Source organism: Drosophila grimshawi, unplaced genomic scaffold, assembly GCF_018153295.1.
Source record: "Drosophila grimshawi isolate 15287-2541.00 unplaced genomic scaffold, ASM1815329v1 contig_311, whole genome shotgun sequence".
In the NCBI taxonomy this organism is placed as follows: Eukaryota; Metazoa; Arthropoda; class Insecta; order Diptera; family Drosophilidae; genus Drosophila; species Drosophila grimshawi.
The window spans coordinates 16,477,602-16,495,852 of NW_025063098.1; the positions used below are offsets into that span (position 1 = coordinate 16,477,602).

Genomic DNA, 18,251 nt, shown 5'->3' on the forward strand with positions numbered 1-18,251 from the left:
TTCTGACAATTGACTGAAAATATTTGACCACTTTTGTTAATATTGAGTTCTTTTAGATTAAAATATTGTGCTTCCCAAGATATCTCTACCAGGCTCATCATTATCGTCATTATGCTTCTGAAATGGGGAAAAAACTTATCACAAAATAAGATTTTATAGAAACAACTGGTAAGCAAAACATCCATAAACATTAAAGCTAAAACTTATCAACATAATAGCGCTCCTCAAGAGAAGGCAATGATAAACTAATATACAGTTCATAATAATAATAAATAAATTATAATATTTCCGTAAAACGCAGAGACAACTCTTCTTTCACACAAAAAGTCAAATGGTTTTCTTTACAATTTGTATATTTAAATTTATTTCAATATATTTACGTTGCACTGTTAAATTTGATTTCTTTTTTTTTGTTGTGTATAATGCTGCCTAATGGATTACAAGTGTTTTGACATGATTATATTGATGTTATTGTATTGTTTGGACTGCACACGGAACAAAAGTTCCACAAAACTTGACGATATTTTATGTGGATCGTCGTGTCATTAGAACGAAAAGAAAGCTGCAGCCAAAACGTATTTTGTGCCTTAGCTTAAGCATTAACATTGATGCATATATACACATATATATAAGTATATATATATATATATATATATAAATAGATGTATAGATTGTGGTTTGGCATATCTAGGCCAGCACAGCTGAGGTGGCCATCTCACTGACACCACATGTATTATCACCACGGTAGATGCGATAGTAACCCTGTTCGCCCCAGCGTGGACCCCACGAGTTCTTCACAATCCAATACGGCAGCGTCTTGTGGAAATTGGGATAGTCGGAGACACCGTAGCCGACAATCAGTACGCCGTGATCGAGATTCTTTTTGGAGCAGAGCGGTGCCCAGGGATGTGAAACACCGCCACGATAGAACTGCATCGCATTCGCATTTAAGCCTAAAAAGATAACACATTAGTTATAGTTGAATGGCTGTGGACGATTACGCACCGATGGAAATGGGTCCATTGCTGAGCAGCCACTCCTGCATGGCTGTCTCATTGCCCTTGGGCAGATCCACAAAGCCCGAGAGTTGAACGTGCGACATTGTTCTGTTGAAATGACATTGCATCTTCTTGGCCGCATACGGATACTCTGATTCGTACTCGAGACCACCAATGTCCTTGATGGCTCTGCAAAAGGGAGTAGTTTCGGTCATATAAATATATATAATCCAAGCTCAAATCGAACACTTACTTGTAGGCATTGTCCATGAGGCCACCATTGCAGGCACTGTCCGTGGAATCGCAGTCGAGCAGCTCCTGTTCGGAGAACTCTTCCAATTCGCCCGTCTTGATGGCATACAAGCCCTCAATGTTGCCTGTAACACTGAATGCCCAGCAGGAGCCGCATTGTCCTTGATTCTTGACATGCGTCACAGCCTTCTTTTGCCGCCAGTCAAACTCCTTGGGCATCTCACCCGCATAGGGGGGCACCACAGCAGCCGCACCGCCCGTCGGTTTGTCCTCGCTGCGCTGCCAGAGTCCGGCGTGCAACTTGTACTCGGTGCTGGTCATGTCGGCGAACTGGGTGATGCCATATTTGGCACTGCCACGCTCATTGGCGTTCAGTTCTTCGATGGTGCGCAGATTCTGTCGGAAGATGCGCAAACGCATCTGATGCTCGGCCGTGTTGGCATATTGACGCTTGTATTTCAACTGGAACTTGTGGAACAGATGCTCGATCTTGTTGAGCGTGTGATGGTTGCGCTTCTTGTGCGTCTTCTTCTCGGCCCACTCAACGGATCGGCTATGGCGTGCATGGACTGTCGGCTGATTGCGGCACTTGAATGTGATATCGTGTCCCTTTTCCAGCCACGGCTGTGCCCAGATCTCCACAATGCAGCGATGCAGCGCATCATTGCCATCCGTCAGATCCGCATCGATGCGCGTCAATGTGCCCGACACAACCTGACGCGACGCCGAATACACCTTGATAATCCTTGAAAAATAAAAGAAATGTGTTCATTAATAAGTTATAATGATAAGCCTTAAGACTTACTTGTAGTGCGGTCCTTCGCCTGCTGTCAGCTTGTCCAGTGTGCGCTGCAGCTGCTCCTCCGCCTCCTTCTCATCGAAGGGCTTTCTGCCGCCCGGTACCACATCATTGAGGCTGCGCTTAATGCGGCTTGACTGCAATTGCAAACAAAAAAAAACAACAATAACAACAATAATTCATTTAACATTTCCTATTTACAGGGTATAAACATCACTCACATTTCTTTACATGTTATAGAACTAAAAGAAAATATGTGTGTATAAGCAGACCGCAGATAAGGAAAACTAGTTAGACTGCTCGACTAGCAGATACCCTGAACTCATATTTTACATACACATAAGGCTTGCCTATGGCATTTTGGTTAATTTGTATAAATGTTTTGACTGTTTGGAGTGAGCCAACAACTGATCTTTTTATAAAGCTCGATTAGAAATCTGATTTCATATATTTTATATGTATGTCATATTCTACTGATCTGTTTATGATCTATTAAACTAGTCTAAAAAACTCTTCGCTCAATACTTATTTTTGTTTTTAAGTAATTTAAGTAATGACAGACAGACATGACTAAATCGACTCGACATTCTGGGTTTGGAGAGCCTTCTTCAACCTGTTACATGCATTTGAAGCAAAAAGTTCAGGTTATAAGCACTTTACATGAAACGACATACAAAGATACAAAATTAGAGCAACAAAAAAATGTTATTTTTGGCGAAGCTAAAATAGCCTTCTGAATATATAGCAAATATAGTCTACGACAGTGGTGGTCACAAACATAAATACAGCTTTAAATTAACAGTTTGGAATACCCAATTATAATTAGTAAAATCATACCTCAAAAACAACCTCCTTCAATAAGACAGCCACAACTTGTTATAAACTTTGAATATTATTGAAAAAACAAACGGTTGCTTAATAAATATATCCCGTAAAAGTTTTAGAGGTATTGACAACGCAAAATTTAGTGAGCACTTTTTTGGTGTTGCAGCTATCAGTTTTTTTTTTAGCTACAAGCTACATTCGACTGGGACAATGTAGTCGTCCAATATGCGAACGATGTGCATTTTTTTGGTGGGTGATTTGGCAGCCATTTGTCTTTCAGCAAACTGCAGCATCTGTTCATATTGGCGGCGCTCCATGTTCTGTTCGCGACGATGCACAACCATCGCAGCAGCGGCCAATGTCTCATTCCGTATCCAACTGGTCATTATCCAAATGCTGCGAAGCCGCAACAACAGCGACGATGGCTTCATTTGTCTATATATATATATATATATATATCTATCTGATCACAGTCAAAAACACGCCTGGTTTTATGGCCACCACAAATGTATCTTAATTACTGGCGAATTTGAGAAGTTGGCGTCTGCAACCACGAATTGAAATTGCTTAAAAACTTGTAGCAAACGGAAAAAAAAGAAGTATTTTCAGTATTCTGAATTGTGTTGTGCTCGTATTTAACGGCAAGTCAATTTTGATTGTGTGAAAACAATGCTTTAAACAGTTCAAGCTGCGCCTGCTGAGTGTGCCCTAAATTGTGATATCAAAAGGGGAACACATCCGATTCGGACACTAATCATTCTCTGCTCAACTAGTTAGAGCACAATCGCATCGAAGATGAAATATGCTTGAACACACAAATTGAAATAGGGTAGAGATGAACGCGTGTTTTAATTCTATCAGCTGGAAACGAAGCATGCCTGAAAATGTGACTCACAAATCTTTTGCGTAGTGGTAAAACTTGTAATTAACAAAAACTATTTATAGCAACTATAATTTTCTGAAATACATTAGTTTGAGTTCATAATATACTATACCTTTTAGATTATAGAGATTTTACTATATTTTGAGTTCTGAGTTCATATTCACTGATTTTCTATTCAATATTTTACATTTTTTTATGAAATTATTGGTTTCCAACAATTTTTGAAAAATATTAATTGAAGATTGATCGAATTCCAATTGATTTTGTAAAAGTACAGTTGATATTTTTGGCGAGACATTTAATTTGAATGTATTATGGAGATTATACTAAATCTTGAACTAAACGATTTTCTTTTAACATTTATTTCTAGTTAAAGAACCTCAATTAAAATTTTGATTTACTAAGAACGAAATAGTTTTATTATTTCTTGGCAAGCATTTGCAATGATTTTAAGCTTGTTAACATTTTACTAAACAATACAACAATTTTTAAAATATTATATTCATAACACAAACAGATTCAATAATCAGTTTTTATTTCAATATAAGCAATATTTGCAATCAATTTATTGACTTAAATACCTGCAGTAATAAGTCGTGCTTGCGTGAGTCACGCAAGGCAACAAAGTGCGACACGCGCCCAACTCTGGGGCCAATGTGTTGGCTAACAAAATCCACTTGGCCAGCAAATAGATAGAAACAGAGAAACACACTCACACTCACACTCGCACCCACAGATGCGAGTAACAACAATAACAGATGTGGCACATGATGAAACCATTCCAATACCAAAACCAAAACCAATTAAACCAAACATTTTTGGCTGCAAAATTTTTGTTGCCTGTTGGCAATGCCAGATTATTTAGCTGGTGCTGCTGCTGCGGCTGTTGTTGATGCTGAGAGCGGGCACAAAATGGCTGAGCGTCTCTCTGGAGGTGGTGGAGCAGCTGGCGGAGCAGGGCACTGCAGGTGAGCACAGCTTATCGATGATGGTTTGAGAGAGAGAGAGAGAGAGAGAGACAGATGCAAGGAGAACAATACAAAATGAAATGTAATGGCAACGACGTGTGTATAATTAAAAATTGGTTTAACTTCGTGAGATGTATAGCTGCAGGGGGTTCTACGGCAGGAAGGGGAGTCGCTTGTGTTTCCGTTTGACCTGCCGCTACATGAATTCATTAGGCTGCTTGTGTGCACCCTCAGCTCACCCACACTTTTAACACCCTACCGAGCCTACCTCCTACTCCCTCTCCCTCCACACTTTGGCCAGTTGTGTGTTTCAACAAGACTTAAAACATAAATTATGTCGAGGGTTAAACTGGTTTTTCATGGCCCAAATGGAGCGTAAAATTCATTCCGAAATCGGGTTGACAGTTGACAGTGGCTGACACTCGATTGCATTTACAAATACCACAGATTACTTACTCTACGCATCAAATCGGCTTAACAAATTGCAAATTTGTCGACACTCGTTTTGGTTACTATTTTTTTTAGTTGAACGGCGATTTATGAGCTTTTCAGAATCAGAGTTTTCAGAATACATATATACATCCGAGTATATATATGCATATGCATATGCACATACATAAATACATATATATAAGCAACCCATTCATACATATATACATAGTGACTAGCTGGTTTTTTGTGGGGTCAAGTGTTTCCTTATACCCTGTATGCATTCACTAAAAAGGGTATAGCAAAGTTGTGCATTTGTTAAGGAGACAGCTATGAATCCTTTAATTATGTATGATAATTAATTCTGTACAAAAATCCTGCTTAAATCTGTTGTAGGAAACGCAGCAGACACATTTTGTGTAGAACATAAAAGTGTAATTATTTTCATGTTGGTCAAATTTAAATGTTTACCTTTACTTTTATTTATTTTAGCCTTTAAACTGTTATAGCTTTATTTCAGATTGGATTACGAGATAATATCTCTAAAATTAAGATGTTATATTTGTTGTTTTTGTTTGGAAGAAATGTATATATCGATTGTTCCTATGGGTGGGAGATGCTTCCTTCAATGCTTCAAGACACAATTCTAATACCATCTACCACATATATAATAATAATATTCTAAAAATGTAACAGCTTTAAACTATTTAAATACAAAAACTAATATTTATTTTCAATTTTCAATTTTTCTATATTTTTTATTCCTACTCTTTTTTTACTTCCGATAAATTACTTTCATTTGCCAAGTTTTTAATTAATGCTTATGTGATTTTTAACTGTATTTCTATATATTAAGTTTTGGAGTACCTGTGTAATATATGGGTATTTTCTAGTTTAATTTCATTTTTTTTTGTTCTTTCTGTTTTTAATTCTAATTGTAATAGCGACTGACTGTGCGGCTCCGATGCGTCAGTTTGGTGGTGTTTAAAGTAGAGCATCAAGGATAATGAGAGCACTTTTACCGCACACACACACACATCCATGTGACACTTGAGCTAGTATATATATATATATATATATGTATGTATATATAGACAGGTGTTGGTAAATGTTAGGAGCTGGGGAAGGTAGGGCAGCAGATGCGCCACGGGCCGGGTTAAACAGATTGCGGCCGTAATTTGAAAGCGGAAATTCATTTGATTATTAAGGTAAAATAAGTGCTGCGGGAGGAAAAGAAATAAGGGGGCTTTGCATACGCTGCCACACAGTCACGCCACCCCCCTAAAAACAGGCTCAGGTGTGTTTGTGTGGAAGGGGAAGGGGGAGAGGGTGCGGGGGGTATGTGTTAGGTGTGAGAAAAACGAGCAGCTTAAATAAATTCAATTAAATAACATTTTCTTTTTATTATTTGCATTTACTTTACGAGTATTTTTTGTGTACGTATGTATATATAGGAGTATATAGAAAACATAAACTGGGTGAGTGTCAGTGTGTGAGAGAGGGTAGTTCCAGAAGTAACCAAACTGATTGATTTAAGCATAAGTTGTGAACTTGAAATTGATTAAATTAATGCTTAAATCTATGGCTATTTTGTGAACATGATGATTGTGATTATGAAGACATAAATAATATCAAAGATGTTGAGCACCACTGGGATAAGTACGTCAAGCTAAGAGCAGAATTTAATAACGTTTAGTAATTTGATATAAATGTTTCAACTAAAAATTCTTGCTTTTTAATAGATAATTCTCAATAAAAAGTTTGATAAGTGAAGAAATTAAGAAAGACAAGTGAGAAACATGTAATTCTATAGCCTGATTCCAATAGCAACATCTCTTACGTTCTCGAATGATGACACAAGGCAGAACATTCTGTACATCCAACATTCGTCGAGTATGTTGTGAATTTTAGAATTTTTATTTTTGCTTTGACCAATTATTGCAATAGACAGAAATACTTTTCTTTTGGGACTAGAAATGATGAAAATGGGTTGCCTACATTTCTGATAGGTACTCTCAGGTACTTTTGGCACTACCCTCGTAGCATGTAGGTGTTTGTGTGAGGGTGTCCTTGTGCGTGTGGGGATGATAATAATATTTATATCTCATGATGGTTACGATGATGAAGCCTCCTGCTGTTGCTCCTCCTCCTTCTGCATCTGCCGCCGCTGCTGCTGCTGCTGCTCCTCCTCCTCCTGTTGCTGCTGCTGCTCCTGCTCCTCCTTCTGTCCCACCTCCTCTTTTTGCTGCTCCCCCTCGTCCTGCTGCTGCTGCTGGTGCTGTTGCTCCACTTGTTGTTGCTGCTGTTTTAGCTCGGAGCGCTGCTGTTCGATGGTTTTTTCAAAATTAAACGCACCCACCGATAGGAAATCGTCCAGCCAGCGTTTCTCATTATCATTGAGCTCTGCTGTGCTTGCTGTGCTGCTCTCTGCAGGAGCTGGAACAGCTGGAGGAGCAGAAGGAGCAGGAGGAGCTGGAGCAGTAGCCGTAGCTGTAGCAGTGACCATCACTGTTGCTGCCTCATTAACACTAATTGGTGTTGTGCGCTCATTAGTGGCCTCGGTCAGCGGGGGGCTGCTGGTTGTTGTGGGTCGTCTACTGGGCACCGTTGTCAATATTTGTGCCTCTAGGTTGGCCATTTCAGTGTCGGTGAGTTCGTTGCGTTTGCCGCCATTGAAGATGCTGTTACTCACATATTTGTCATTGAGCGCCTTCGAGCGCTGCTCCGGCTCCATGTCGCTGGATAGCGAATTATCGGCGACATCACTGCAATTGGAGTTGATCAGTTCGCGATGCTTGTCGCCCCACTGCGTTGTTATCCACGGCTGTTCCAGTATGACCAGACGGCAAATTGTGTCCGCATCCTTGGATTTTGTGTCGACGGCATTCAGTATGATCTCGTAGCGAATACCATTCACGATTTCACGAAACGCATCGATGATGTTCACAAAGTTCATCGAGAGCGGCAGAAAGGTCATCGCAATATTCTGGACACCAATTAAATTGGGCGAGAGATATTCACGCTCGCCAGGATTCAACACATGGACCAATTTGATGGGTGGCTCGGTGATCGCCTCAGCTGTGCTCTCCTCATCAGCATTGATCGTTGTTGTGGTCTATTTTTTTGTTTGTTTTTTTTTTTTGTGTTGTGTGTTGTGTTTTTTGTTTGCGTGTTGTGTGTTGTGTGTTGTTGTTGTGTATTTGTGTGTGTGACAAAGAAAGACAAGAACAGAAAGCAAAACACATATATTTGTATAAGGAGAATACACACACATCAGAGAGAGAGAGAGAGAGAAAGTGAAAGAGACACTCTGAAGATATAAATTTTGAGACATGAATAGCAGCAGCAAAAAGCCATGAAAAGGGTTAAATGGATTTATATTTGTTGTGCTTATGTGTATGTGAATGTATAAATATGTTTATGTCCCAGTGCCAGCACCAAATCACAAAAGTGTTAGAAATCTTCTGAAACTTATGCTTAGAATAAATAACCATAAAGCATATCCGCTTTTACATAAATAAACCAAAAACCACAAAACAACAACGCAGCTGCAAAGTCAGCGTTTGCTAAGTAAACTCATTTTCTTAAGCAATTAGGGCGTTAATTTATCTCCGAGATATTTGCCTATTTGGTCTGCGTAAATACTTAATTCAATATTTATTGGAGTCTAAGAGCGAGCATGACTAACGGAATAAATGCTTTAGATATTGCCTAATCAGCAAGGATTCAAGGAAAAATGTCTGAGCAAAGATTATATATATATATATGTTATATTTAAAGTTACATGAAACCATTTGGAAACACTTAAATAATATATAATATGGGTTTAGATTGGAATTGTCGATATGATTTATTTATTTAATTTTATCTTTCAGTTTAAATTATTACTTTTATTTATCGCTTTTAATTTTATTGTATTCAATCCATTATATTAATTTTAAATGTGTATTTATTAAAACCTTTTTAATACCTGTGAACTGTTTTTAATCCTCATCAAATAAATAAATCAATTAAGCGGGAAGAACTGTGAGTTTTCGATAAAATCAATTAAAATTGATTAAAGTTGGGGTTACGAAAATTTATATTTGAAATTTAAAGTCTATACTATACTATACTCTATAGAAAAAATACTCTTCCTGATCAGAGTTACTTTCTTCTGTCTGTTTCATATTCTTAACATTATCAAATCATAATCGTAAATCAATCAGCTACATAATATTCATGTTTAATGATACTCTTGTTGTCACTTAAAACAATTAATATTGCGTTAATGGGAAACCTGCCTCCAGACGAAATTATTAAATGCGTTCAATTTATGTAATGCAGTTAAGGAAAGGAAAATCGATTAAATTCAAATTAAATTGGGGGTTGAGGCAAAGCCTGTAACTGGCTACGGCTGTTGCCGCTGCCGTTGCACAAAGTGACCGTCGCGTCGCCAACTCTCCACTTGACTGGCCTAATGAACTCGACATAATTGCAATAACATTGCAACTCTGTAAAGGGGCAGAGACGAGGAAAGAGTGAAGAAAGAGAAGCGAGCTGGGCAAGATGGAGCAGCCATTGGGCCAATCAAGTCAATCAGTGGAGCAAAGCTTCGCTCTGCGCTTGTGGCAAGGCAAGCCATACAAAAACTAATTAACCGCCAATGCAAACAGCGAACCGCATCACAGCGAACCGGTTTGGGGTTTGCATCAGCGCCCAACAACAGCAACAACAAAAGTCTCCCCATCGATAAATGATGAGCCGCAAAATGCTGCAAGCAGACGACAAACAGGCAACAGACGAGCTCCCAAATGCTGAATAATTTACAAATTCGGTGCATAACAACTAAAACTATTTTGATTGCAGTTGATCGACTAGTAGATACCCTTTACACAGAGCTAACATAAGTTAGCTTTAGCTAAAGTTTTAAATTTTTAATTTATTTTTTGATCGTTTTAATATCTTAATAAAAAGAGGATTTTCAAGTATTTGATTTAAAGTCTCAGTCAATTTAATACATTTTTCTTCAATTAGTGGAATTGAGGATGACACATTCCTAGAATTAAATATTCTTCGTCTATTTTTAAAATATACATTTTCAATTAGATGTTTCGACCTCTGCCAACTTGCTAGATGTGTGCAAAAATAAATAAACCTTGGCTTGGTAAACGATTTATTTTTTATCAGGGGCAATGAACGACAAATACTGAACCAGTTTATATCGTTAAATTTGACATAAATGATATATATATAAATAACAAATACACAACACAAACCACTATTAATTCGTAAATAGATCATTTTTCTGATAGCAGTGTTCTCTTTCTGCGCTCATTTCATATAAAGTTAAAGCTAATTAAGTCGGCTTCCCAAAAGATAACAGCTTTTATGTGCTCTCATTCCCCAGTTTCAAAAAAATAAATATTTTGTAATTGCATTTGGCATGCAGATTTGCTAAATGCCACGGGAGTAAACATTAAACTAAAATTTCAAATATAGTTGGTAGTTATTTCTAAGTCAACCGATGAATTTATGTATTTATATATATACAGAATTTATGCATATACCCCACAACACAACTTGATGATACTGTGTTTTAACATATTTTTAACGTATTCTGTGTATAAAAGGAGTAAAAGAAAGAGTTGGCCAAGTTGAGTCTGAAGAGATGCGAGAGCACTGCGAAGACAGATGGTTGTCATTTCAGTTTGTTCATCCTCATTGTCGCTGACATTTGTGTCTGCTGCGTGACAAAATGCCGAAAATGAACAGAATGTGGGCGGAGAGCGTTAACGACTGCAAAATACTCTGCTGCCAGTGTAACTTTTAAGAGTGCAACTTTTAAAATTGACAACGCTATTAAATTGTGGCAGATATAGGATTGTCCGATTTTTGTCCAAGATATTAACCACTCTTTGAAAGAAGTTATTATCCTGTTGACTTATTACCTTCTTTGGCTTACATATTCAGAGATAAGTTTAAAAATTGTGGATGATATGTATTGTGGTTTCAAGTCCCTCTCAAGCTCGACAGATGCACAAACCAATATACTCTATTTTTAGCTTCGATGTTAGCGTGCCAGAAATGCATATATATAAAAAACGAACTTTTAACGGCGATTGCGTCACGAAAGCTGTCAAAAGCAGCGGCGAAAGCAGTGCAGTCAGCGTCAGCGTCATCATCAGCATCAACTAGGTTGATGCCTGCCTGGCTTATGTTTGAGCTGATTATGTTGTGTGCGTTGTGTGCAAGTGGTTGACAGTAGTGGGTGGTTTAGTGGTGATGCTGCTGATGGCTTGCTGAATAGTTGAGGTCCTGGCACTGTTTTTATTTTTGTTGCAGCTTGTTTTCAGCTTGTTTTTCAATTAAACTTTATGGCACTTTGACTAACACCACATCCATCCCCTATCCCCCATTCCCCATCCCCCACTAGCAATAAGCCACACGATGATGGCTTCGAAGATTGGCATGAGCGCTCCATCTTGAATGCCGTTGTTGTCCTGACAACTGAATGAGTAACGGCAAAAATAGCGCAGCCATATCCAGTCAAGGCTTAAGTTTGTGCTGCATTGTTAATGCCCCCCAGAGCCTGGTTGTGCCTGCCCCAGCAGTAATGCGCATCACAAATTAATGCCATGCCACAATCTGCTGCTGCATCAATGCTGCCGCAGAATTTATACTGAGAGAGAGAAAATAATTATCAGAAACGAAAAATAAAGAAACAAATATATATGAGCTGATAAGAAGATTAAGTTATAATTGAACAGGAGTAGCTCAGTGGAAAACTGCCTGTCCAGCGAAGATTTTCAGTCTCAATTTCATCTCTGTTGTTAATCCTTTCGCAAAAGTTTCCCAATAATAAAGCAATAATTCTCATTAATTGTTAAATTGTTCAGCACATCAAATTGAGCTCAATCAAATATATTTGTGTAGTACACAATATTAAAATAATTATAATAATATTCATAAACAGCAGCATTTTTTATCGTGCAGAGCCAAAGGCAAATGCAAAAAGTATTTGGCCAAAGAAGATTGTACTCAAGTTAACTATTTTAGCTGGAAATATAACAAATGATAATTAAAGTCTTGTTTGTATAACTTCTAAAAACAGTACAGAGTACATTACAAATAATTGCAAATAGTTGTCTGCATTGACAGCATTCGTTTTCAAAATGGAATAAACCTGCGCTTTCGCAAATGGGAGCACCTAAGGGAAACTTTTCCGCATCTGATTATCTGATTACCTCATATATAGCTGTGTTTGTTATGCTTAACTATCATTTTGGCTTTCGCAGTCAAATTGGTTGAATAAAAACAAAGCTATATTCTATAGAATCGTACTTAATTATACATTTTATAGACATTTTGAATGGCAACGTTCGACAGAGTTTTATCGAAACTTTTTGCTAATGGCAAAGTTTCTGTTTCTGTTGCTGTTGTTGTTGGTGCTGATGTTGATGCAACGGCTTCTGCAAGCGGCTCTTTGCATTAATATTGCATTGAATGGGGATTGGGAGATGGGGAGTTGGCTGGATTGACACATAAAAGCGATTCGCTGGGGTATCAAGTGATGCAATGTCGAAAAACTTTAATTGAATTTACGTGAATAAACGAATAAAATAAATATACAACAAAAAAACCAGTCAGCAAATGCAAAAGGGAAGCACCGCAACAGTCAAACTACAAATTGGCAATTTGTTCCAAAGTGTTATTTTTAATTCTGTGGTTATTTATTCGTTATTAAATACATAAACTTAGTGCGAAACCAAAAAAAAAAAAAAAAAAAAACATCAACTTAGTCAGAAGTCAAAAGCCTTTTTGGTCATATTAATATTTTTGAAAAAACGTTGCCCCCTCCTGCCACCTACCACGGCACATACGCAAATAAACGCAATATTAAAACCGGTATTACCCAAAAACTGTCAACATCTTTGGCCTGCTGTGCGCTTTGAGTAGGTAATAAGCAGTGGTTCCAACGCCCCGGAGAGATCTAACTCTTGAGACTATTGTGCAAACGTATTATATTTTTTTCTTTGTGTTTTTGTTTTTTTTATTTTTTTATTCAGGGTTAGCTTTGCTCGAAAAGACAGATGGAGGCACGTGTTTTTCAGACGCTTCTGCCGCATTTTTGGGCTCGCTTTTAATGACCAAATTTACCTTGGCTCAAGCACTTTCTTTGAGTCATCTGCATGAAAGCTTCTTAAGCAGCACCACTGCAAAAACATTTGTTACAATGAGATTTTTTTTTATACTCTGCTTTCTAATGTAGAAGGGTCTATTTTGGTTGTGTACTATGTTCGTGAGTACTCATATAGACACCCTTGAGTTGTCTAGTGTCTTAAAACTTGGAATACAAATTATTATATATTAGTAAATGACTGTGTCCGAGGAAGTGTGCAAATTAGAGTGCTACGCAAGCAAATCGATGCCAGCTAATATCAGAGTATTCCGCAGTCGGTTACACTGGTCTGCAAGATTCTCACTTGAACTTAATACTTCTAATTAAATTAAAAGGTCTCATTAAATCAATTCATATATACACAAACACTATTCTATTTTCTTCAAAGTTAGGGTTTTAAAATTAACATTCTCAGCTCTGAAAATCCAAATTTCTTAATTAACATGCTTAATTCTTTATAAAACCATTTCAAATATTGAATTTTGCCGAATTGTATTTTAAATTGATATGTTTATTTATTTATTAAATTGTGCGTGGCAAACATTGATTCCCTGAATATCAAAGACTATTTAAAAAACACATATTATAAAATGAATTCAATTTTTTCCAATAATCATAAATTTTTATCTTTTTAAATATAAAAATGTTATATGTTTGCTGACAAAAACATCGAAATGGGTGTGTTGCTCTCAAATGTGTGCATTCGCAATGAATAATAAAGTAAAAAAAAAAAAAACTTTAATACAGAAACCGGTTTGAATTTTTAATTAAAAACTCAAAATGCAATGAATCAGAAACAGAATATAAATTGCTTCTATCAAATAATAAGCGAATTATGGCTTGAGTACCGTTTACTTAACTGCTTCTGCAACAACACAAAAATGAGATTAATGATTCGAGGCCTGTCTGTGGCAATCTGGAAACCGAGGGGGGATCGAGGAAATCGGGATTTTGTAGGCTAACCACCCCCGCTACTGAAAACGGCAATTACTCTTGGCCGAATCATCAATTTCAATTAAATCGCTCGTAAAAAAAATCCTTGTGTAAATCATAAATAAATCAAAAAATTATAAAAATGATTTCTTATTTGCATATGACATGAACTGGATCTGCATCGAATTTAAGTTCAGCTTACTTTAGTAATATATCCTATACATTAAATTTAAATTCACAAATAACTTTAAATATGAATACATGTTACTAAGAGATGAAATTATAAATAATAAATTCCAGTCATATCTAATATATATTTTTTCCATCAATTTAAAACTACAAAAATAATAAATTCCGATTTTTATGTCCAACTTTAAATCGCTTTTGCTTTGGTGACTGATACACCAAGAGACAAAACTTTTTCCAGAGCCATATAGGATATTATAAAATATATGGAAAAATGGAGACGATATAAACACATAGAGACAAAAACAAAAGACAAACAAAAAAACTGTCAGTGATTTCCATATGCCAACAAAAGCACAAAACGAACGAATGCATAAAAATATTTACATAAATGAATAATATGCGGAACTGTGTGAAGAACGTACATATATATGTATATATATGTACACATATATTTTGAATGTGTGAATATACAAGTGTTTATAGATGTACAACTATATATATTCATTTTCTTTCAGTCAATTCGTGAACAAAACTGGCCAATTGCAAAACCAAACAATTTAAACTTGATGTCTGCTCCGAGAAACTTTACCAGAGGCGTTTTTACTGTCTGCTATCGCTATCCGGGTGTTTTTGTCATTTAAAAAAATCACATGCGCATGATTCACAAGCATAAATTGCATCCGACTTGCTAGTTTCCGAGTTCCTGTCAGCGTTTGTCAAATGCGTTTTTCTTTCTCTTCAGACTGACTTTGTGTGAAAATGATATCATATATGGCCTTTCGTTCACTCTCTCTCTCTCTCTCACTCTCTGTCTCTCACTTTGTCTCGTTATATATATCTCTCTTTATTATTAACTTGATGAGCACATTATGCGAATTTTATTCTCATTGAGTCATTGTTAAATTTTGATCATGATTCGCAGCCTATTGCTGCAAATGCCAATCAAAACAAGTTAGAATGCTCTTATTGAGTTAACTCGACTGGGAGATACCCTGTATTCAGCTTTTAAATACATATAAGGCTTGCCGATTCGTTAAGAAAATCTTTGTTTCTAATACGAGCCTAATTTAATTTATACAATTGATCAATAATAAATCGACTTATATCGATATTCTCTAACCGATAACATTAGAAAATATTTGTCTTCCTGTAGTATGTGAGAAGTTACATTAAAAATCTCAAGATTCTGGCTGCTTAAGCTGATCAAGAATATATATACTTTATGAATTCGTAGCAAATTTCTTCTGGCTTTTGCACAACTTCATTATACCCTTGCGTATTTATAATAAGTTCACAGTATAACAACTAGCGAGGCAGCTCAAATAGCAACTGCCACTTAGCAAGGTGTGAATGACTCAAAATTGTGTATATATATATATCCTTATATACATATATATAACTATATAAAAAACATGAATATTTCGAAGCTTTACTTGAAATCGTGACTAAAGAACGATTGCGATTAAGTCAGAGAATTTAGCCGGGGCCGCATATTAGATTAGATTTAGAAAAAATATAGATTACAGAGGTAGAGCAAACGGTGATAAAAATAAAAAATGGTCAAAGACTAAGAGGCTGTGAAGAGCATGTTCATTAAATACATGCGAAACATAACTATTATAAATTAAAATTGAAGATACAAAAAAAGTAAAAATCTTGAGTTGTTAAACGCATTTTCTATTATTATTTGTTAGCCTTACGTAATCGAATGAATAGCACCAGTTTATATTTAAATTGCCAGATTAGTCGACAAGTTTTCCTTAAATAGGCTTGGGTTTATATGGTTCTTAAGATAAGCTGCATGAATGTTTTAAATCCAGCTTAGTAAGAAAGTAAAGCATACCCTTAAAGCATTCAACATAAATGCCTAAGAGGTATTACAAAATTATTGAACCCACTAAATGGCCCCAAAACAGCAAATTCCCATCAAAAGACCCTTTTATGGAAACACACACACACAAAAGGCGCAAATTATCACTCGGGGGAGTGTTGTGGGCAAAGTATATAATGAGCTTGTCATGAAAACCGGTACTAAAGCCAATGAGAATGTTGCCCTATGTGTGTGAGTGTGCCCGTGTGTGTGTGTGTGTATGTGTACGATTGGAAAATTGAGCCCAGTGGGCGTAAAGTCTAATCACTGGATGCCTGAGTGCAGCTGACGGGATAACAAAGGCGAAGCCAATATTATATTTATGAAATAAATATATGCACAAAAGACTCATTGGAAATTGAGCTGCGATTACATTAATTAAAGAGGGGAAACTGCATTCTTTATATATATAAATATGCATGTAATACTAATAATAAAAATCCTCTCTCTCTCTTTCAAGCACTCTCTCTTTCAAGAACTCTCTCTTTCAAGCACTCTCTCTTTCAAGCACTCTCTCTTTCAAGCACTCTCTCTCTCTCTCTTTTCGATCTCAACTTGTATATGCAAGTTCATGTTCTTCTTGTTCTTCTGCTGATTAGAATTCGTAGCAGAAGAGTGCACAGTGAGGGCTTGAGCTAAAGACGCAATTTGCCTGCCATAAATAGATCAACGCTGGAAGTTGAAAAGGGGGGAGGGGCAGAGATCTGTTCTATCGGTCAAACTGATACAACAGCTGATTGTCGGCAGAAATGGCGACGCAACAAACTAGCGCAAAAAATGGACAAAGCAAAACAACAAACTGCAGACTTGTAAATAAGTATGATAAAAGCAAAAAGCGTTAATACAGTCAGAGTATATGTGTGTCTTTATATAGTAAATGTATTTTCTTATAGTTATGTATGTTATCCACATTACGGCGGTTTATTATGCATACGATTTTCTTTTGCTGACTAATCAAAGTTAATGGGGAAAACGAAAACAGGCGGAGAAAACAAGACAAAAAAATGTAAATAAATATGGCGTACGCGAGCATGCATGTGTGTGTGAGTGTAGTGTGAGTTTGGTAAGTTTGTTTGTGTGTGTGTGCATGTGTCGGAGGCATTGTTAAAAACAGCAAGCGAGCGAATATAGCGCAATAGCTGTAAATTGTAATTACTGACCCCAGTTGGATATTTGCACTCAAAAAGCGTTAAACTGTTGTCCGAAATATATATGTGAATCACAAAGAAACAACAACAATAACAAACTCACCTCCTCCTCCTCCTGCAGTTCGTCGGCAGCTGCTGGCGTCGTTTGGATTGTGGCCAATAACAAAAAGAGCGCAACTGTTGCTGCTGCTGCTGTTGCGTACAGCTTCATGATGACAAGTTTATTTAAATCTTTCGCAAATTTCAATAATCAGCAAATTTCACACGTACACTGATTGTTAATTTGCTTGGCACGTTACGCAGTTTTCAATATTATATTGTATGTTTGTTTTACACCCACGTACACAGACTTTACACTTGACGGACCGTCGCCTCTTACAGACGAAATTAAACTGTCGCATGACCGCCGCTCATCTGCTAACTTAACATCTGATGCTGTTATTAACAGTGAGCGCGGAATGGTTGCCCAAAAACTCTCATGTTACCAGCAGGGCGCGCTTTAATAATTTTAAATTAAACATTTGATTAATTTATTCGTCATGTGCACCAACAGAAACTAAGCTACATGTGCACCAACAGAAACTAAGCTACATGTTTTCACAAGTATTGATATATGTAATATTCCACACAAATGTTATCTATTGTGGCGCAAATTGCACCAAACGATTTAAAGTTTAGCTAAACAGCTGTAAACAAAGTCATAACAGTGATCTAACAGAAATTCAATCGATACCATTTGTCGGCCGTCTCTTCGCGATAACGATAGATATATATCATAAATATCGATGTCACCATT

The 18,251-nt window shown here is 36.8% G+C and overlaps 2 protein-coding genes across 3 annotated transcripts; both read right to left on the reverse strand.

Moving 5' to 3' along the window:
* Window positions 1-366: 366 nt before the first annotated feature.
* Window positions 367-17,828, reverse strand: LOC6567746 (putative cysteine proteinase CG12163). 2 transcript variants are annotated; one of them, XM_001994013.3, is made up of 6 exons: window positions 17,559-17,828; window positions 7,847-8,269; window positions 2,056-2,186; window positions 1,252-1,995; window positions 1,006-1,187; window positions 367-953 (listed from the first exon to the last, which is right to left on the reverse strand). In XM_001994013.3, exons 1-6 carry the CDS (start codon window positions 17,664-17,666, stop codon window positions 688-690), a joined length of 1,854 nt encoding a protein of 617 aa, XP_001994049.1. In that variant the 5' UTR covers window positions 17,667-17,828; the 3' UTR covers window positions 367-687. The 2 variants fall into 2 exon arrangements, with proteins under 2 accessions (XP_001994049.1, XP_032595615.1); XM_032739724.2 differs by lacking the exon at window positions 7,847-8,269 and having other exon boundaries at window positions 369-953; window positions 17,559-17,822.
* On the reverse strand, window positions 2,893-3,650 carry LOC116805751. Its single transcript, XM_032739725.2, has one exon. The coding sequence runs from the start codon at window positions 3,303-3,305 to the stop codon at window positions 3,060-3,062; it is 246 nt and encodes an 81-aa protein (XP_032595616.1). The 5' UTR covers window positions 3,306-3,650; the 3' UTR covers window positions 2,893-3,059.
* Window positions 17,829-18,251: the final 423 nt, after the last annotated feature.